The 5,229-nt window shown below is 35.2% G+C and overlaps 1 protein-coding gene across 1 annotated transcript; it reads left to right on the forward strand.

Annotated features, from left to right (window-relative positions):
- Nucleotides 1-1,194: 1,194 nt before the first annotated feature.
- Nucleotides 1,195-2,899, forward strand: LOC308691751 (uncharacterized protein). The gene is made up of 7 exons (XM_081367296.1): nt 1,195-1,224; nt 1,371-1,412; nt 1,502-1,552; nt 1,882-2,002; nt 2,101-2,253; nt 2,351-2,443; nt 2,805-2,899. The coding sequence occupies exons 5-7, from the start codon at nt 2,116-2,118 to the stop codon at nt 2,889-2,891; spliced, it is 318 nt and encodes a 105-aa protein (XP_081223422.1). The 5' UTR covers nt 1,195-1,224; nt 1,371-1,412; nt 1,502-1,552; nt 1,882-2,002; nt 2,101-2,115; the 3' UTR covers nt 2,892-2,899.
- The last annotated feature ends 2,330 nt before the right edge of the window (nt 2,900-5,229 follow it).

A 5,229-nucleotide genomic window follows, 5' to 3' on the forward strand; every position in this document is an offset into this window, starting at 1 on the left:
AATTTTGAGTGAAATATGCAACAGCAGTGAAAGTTATGCAAGGAGAATTGTTTTAAGTGTCCCTTCGATAGCTTAACTTACTCACGCAACGTGCAAATTCTGTGTTAGACCAGTCTAACGATCCCGAATTTGACTGTAACTGTGCAAAATTGGTTCTTAACTTATTGGCTTGCTAGCTGGATTGATCCGTCATAAAATGAATTGGAGGCTTGCGATCGCCGCGATTGTTTCGGCGCCGAGTCTATTTTTAGCTGCGTCACTCGCTCACGCTGAATTGGCCACAGTGCGTTTTTCTTGATCAAATTTGACCTGCCTAACATGAAAAATAAGACATTTCACCATAAAATCATGAAGTGAGGTGTTCCGTGTTTCACAATCACAATATTAAGATTACTTTGATCATGTAAACTACCTATTTACAACATCGTAGCTGAGCTGCCCAAGGTAAATCAGAGCAAGTGACAGACGGGTTAGCCTAAGTTACATCAGAACACCTGAAAAATGTGACAGAATGGACGATAGTCGTCTGTTTTTGCAGTAAACACGCTATTTGATTAACGCTATAAAACGCATATTTGTTGAAATTATCGATCTATGTATTCTGTGAAGTCCCATTCGTTTCTCAAAAAAATAAGCATCTATCTATCTATCTATCTATCTATCTATCTATCTATCTATCTATCTATCTATCTATCTATCTATCTATCTATCTATCTATCTATCTATCTATCTATCTATCTATCTATCTATCTATATATTACATACGCACTTTGATGGCGTATAATATGATATAAAAAGTCATTTTTGCGTATCAATTGCACGATGAAACACAATGCATGCTATAGATATGCATAGATATATGCATAGATATAGACAATTGTACCAAGTAAACATTTAAAATTATTTTAAAATCAATTTAATTACTTGAGAGAATTGTAAAGTGTCATATTAAGGGATTAGTTCACCTCAAAATGAAAATTTCCTGATAATTTACTCACCCTAATGTCATACAAGATGTTCATGTCTTTCTTTTTTCAGCTGGGATCATGCAGAGCCCTTTGAAGCACTTCAGAGCCTTTCGAAATTGCATTGATTTGGACTTCAACTATTTGGTTACCGTTGAAGTCCATTGTGTGGAGAAAAATCCTGAAATGTTTTCCTCAAAAAAATTAATTTCTTTTCCACTGAAGAAAGAAAGACATGAACATCTTGGATGGCATTGGGGTGAGTAAATTATCAGGAAATTTTCATTTTGAGGTGAACTAATCCTTTAAGTTAACGAGTTGGGTAAAACAGAACCATGTAAACAAAAAGCATATTTTCATGTGAGTACTGGTTCCCACTCCTAATCAACATCTTCTCTTTCACAGTTTTATGAACATGACCAGGTGAACAGCAACCTCCTATTTATAGTAAGTCATATTCAAATATTCTGATTTAGGCTGCTTGTGTCATTTGTTAAATATGGTATCTTATAATACTTTTTTATTCTTCTTTTTAGGATTGTTTCTTTTTTAGTGCAAAGAATGTGTCCATCGAAACTAGCTAGCAGGTATTTGTTTCTGCAGCATTTTAGGCAGACTCATGTGTGCTTTAGGGGCAGTTTTCGCTATCCATGTCCATACACAGATTGCCCATGCACGTTTAGTACATGGAGTAAGCTTCTTAATCACACATACAAAAATACATGCTAAACAGGAAACTCCAAAGCCAGAAGAATTAACAACATTCCAGTATCATGTGTGTTCATGCAAGGAGCTAGCAACAGAAAGATTATTTTCAACACATAAATGGACATCTCAGGCATAATGAAACAGTTCAGTGTATGTTTGTAGGATGTGCATTTGAAAGTAATATTTACAGTACATTTAACACCCACAGATACCGGAAACACAATCCACATTCCACATTCATTAATAGAATTCAAACCCATTGTCGTCAGCCAATGCCCATGATAGAGGTGTTTAAGAATCAATGGCCAGCTCTATTTCAGCAGAGTGAAGTAAGTAAACATGTTATGTAGTGTTTTATTTTAGTCGTTATTGGGTTCTTTTCGTAATAAGAAATTGTTTTTTGTTGTTGTTTTTTTCCATTTTGAAGGTGTAAGCAGAGTTCATGCAGATCACTATGAAGCCACTGCAGTCAATGTTCCTACAGCTGGACCACTTTTCAGATAAACTGATGCAGATCTTCAAGAGCAAAGGAGGAGTTAAGGGGCAAAAGATCAAAAACGCCCTGGCGATCAGAGACTCTGTTAGTATAAATGCATGCAATGTCTTCTGTTTTGTCTAGTTATTGTACAGCTTTCTGCATTTGGCTAATTTCAGTCTTGATTTTCCCCCTGCTGTAGTGTGACAACATAAACATCAGGAGAGAGTGCACCCTGAAAGGCCTGATGATCTACCTGACTGAAGATCCAGACTCTTTCTTCAAGGAGTATGTGGTAAGTGATTATTATGAATATAACAACAATGTTAATACTTTTATGTTTTAAAAGAATATATGATTGATTATTATTAAATGCTCAATTTTCATTTTCATTTCACAATAAAATAGGTATTTTTTAATAGGAATAATTTTGCAGGGGTAATAACTTTGTGTATGCCTTTCATTGTTCATCTGAACACAATAGAATTTGTAGAAGTTTTCAGATGTGTATGTCTATGTCCATAAAATGAAAATAAATGGCAGCCAACAATGTAATAGTAAAAGTGAAAAGTAGCAATGCAATTTGCTGATTACTTTTAAAATATAAAGGGTCAAATTCACCTGGGCTTAACCAAAGTGTTTTGTGTTTTGTCCAGGCCACTGAGGATGCAGAAAATGGGGATTTACAAAATCCAAAGAGGAGATTGTACAGAAGACATAGGAGTTGTGATCGAGGGCATTAAGGTTTTGAGGGACCTAGACTGCATGATCCTGGCATTCATCATGCTGTTCGGTCTCATTTATGCTCTTGATCTTAATTTTCCTGACAACCTCAAGTAAACCTTCAAGTTTATCCAGAAAATCCTAATGAACTTGGATGGACATAGGCTGAATGCAAAAATCCAGCAACTTAAAATCAAGCTGTTTGCATGAGATGTGCACTTTTTTTGAGAACACAATGAGAATTATTTGAGAATACATTGTTGTATATTGAGTCATTAACATCCTTATGCACGCACGCACACACACCACACATTATTATTATTTTTTTTTTAACACTCTTACATGCTTTTTCTTACACACTTTTTGTGTGTATTTCTACTTAGTCGTTCTTGTCTTTAGGGATAGTTCACCCAAAAATGAAAATTATGTCATCATTTACTGATCCCGGGGTTGTTCCAAACCTGTATAAATGTATTTGTTCTGTTGAACACAAAGGAAGATGTGTTAAAGAATATGGGAAACTTAACAGTTCTGGGCCACCATTGACTTTCATAGTTGTTGTTTTTTCTTCCTACTATGGAAGTCAATGGTGGCCCATAACTGTTCAGTTTCCCATATTCTTTAACATATATTCCTTTGTGTTCAGTAAGAACAAAGACATTTGTACATGTTTGGAAAAAGGCTTTAAAATGTGTACTTGCATTTTTCTAAGTACTTTTCACATTAAATAACTATTGCACTATTGAGTTTTAAATAAAAACATCTCGATCAAGATTTGTCTCTGGTCTCTATGGGGTACAAAATAAGGATTTCCTAATTGATTTTTCAATGAAATGTTCTAATTTAAGTTTAAGAAGCATAAAACTTATTTTTAAATGTATCCATTTCATCTAAACTATTTGATCAAAATTGAGTTGGACCAACTCATTTAAGTTGGTCAAAATTGAGTTGGACCAACTCATTTAAGTTGGTCAAAATTGAGTTGGACCAACTCATTTAAGTTGCTCATAATTGAGTTGGACCAACTCACTTAAGTTAGTCAAAATTGAGTTGGACCAACTTAATTACATTTCATTGCATGAATTAGTTTTTTATAAGTTGGGGCTACACATATTTATTGGATGGAAATCCTGCCATCAATTAAATTGAGTTTGTCCAATGAGTCATTTTTTTGAGTGCACCTCCATGTCTGTACGATGTTCTGGTGCTGAGATACAGGTTATTCATGTGTTTGTACGGTTGCTAGGGTACTCTTTATGGTTACTAGGGTTTGCTTATACAGTTTATGGGTTGATATTTAAGTCGAAAAAGGCCAACTCTGTGTTTCTACAATGTTCTGGTGCTGAGAATTTGCTTGTTAATGTTGTTTAATGGTTGCTAGGGTCCTGTAACTGGTTGCTACAGCGTGGCTATGAAGTTATGTCACTACTTATTGGCTATTTGATCCCCAAGTCTCTATGACCTTCTGATCCAAAGATATGAGCCTACAAATTTTGTGCCAATGTGAAGTCCATGGAACTTTTTTCAGTCGATTCATCGCCCGCCGGAGGAACATAATTTAAATAAACTTTAAACCCATAATAAATGTCATATTTTCCTGTGCCATTCCTCCCTGTCTAACAGGTAAGACATATACAGAAATTGAATAAAGTGATCAAACCATCTGCACTAAATAAATTAGAAATTAAATATAGAATGATCCTTATTAAAGCTACACAAGTTATTTAGTCAAGAGCAGTGAGTCATTTCTCTGTTCCCTTTGTTCTTTGATTAACTGACAGATAGTGATGGGACGGTTGATACCGGCGCTCCGATGCTCCGACGCAGTTTTGAAAGCACTACTGTATCGCACACTGTATCGATGCTTGTATCGAAATGACTATACCACGTGATTGATGACATTTGAAGCTTTGAACGTCATATCGGAAGGTCGGGACAGCTGGTTTGAAAAAAAATTGATGCATAAAAAGGGAAATGCCTTATGTCTTATGGAGGAGGCATTATTTAAACGATTTTACACTGCACTTCCCTATAACATAATTTATATTTTTTTAAAACGGAACACCCAAAATATTTATTTTTTCAATTGCTATAATTATGATCACAGACTTGTGTATTTTATAGTATTGATCAATATGTGAATCCGTTGACCAGGCTACACATGACACAAGTTGTGGTCTCATTGGCACAAATTAATTTAGATGAGATTAGACAGAACTGTATTGATCCCACACTTGTGTGTCACGGACTTCCGAAGCTTAGTTTGGTCACCTTTTGCTGCTCTGCAGTGATTTGTTAGCCTGGAAATCCAGACCTAAATCTGAAAGATTAATGGTCTGGCATCGACTAATGAAAATC

The sequence above is a fragment of the Scardinius erythrophthalmus genome (genome assembly GCF_964197995.2).
Source record: "Scardinius erythrophthalmus genome assembly, chromosome: 1".
In the NCBI taxonomy this organism is placed as follows: domain Eukaryota; kingdom Metazoa; phylum Chordata; class Actinopteri; order Cypriniformes; family Leuciscidae; genus Scardinius; species Scardinius erythrophthalmus.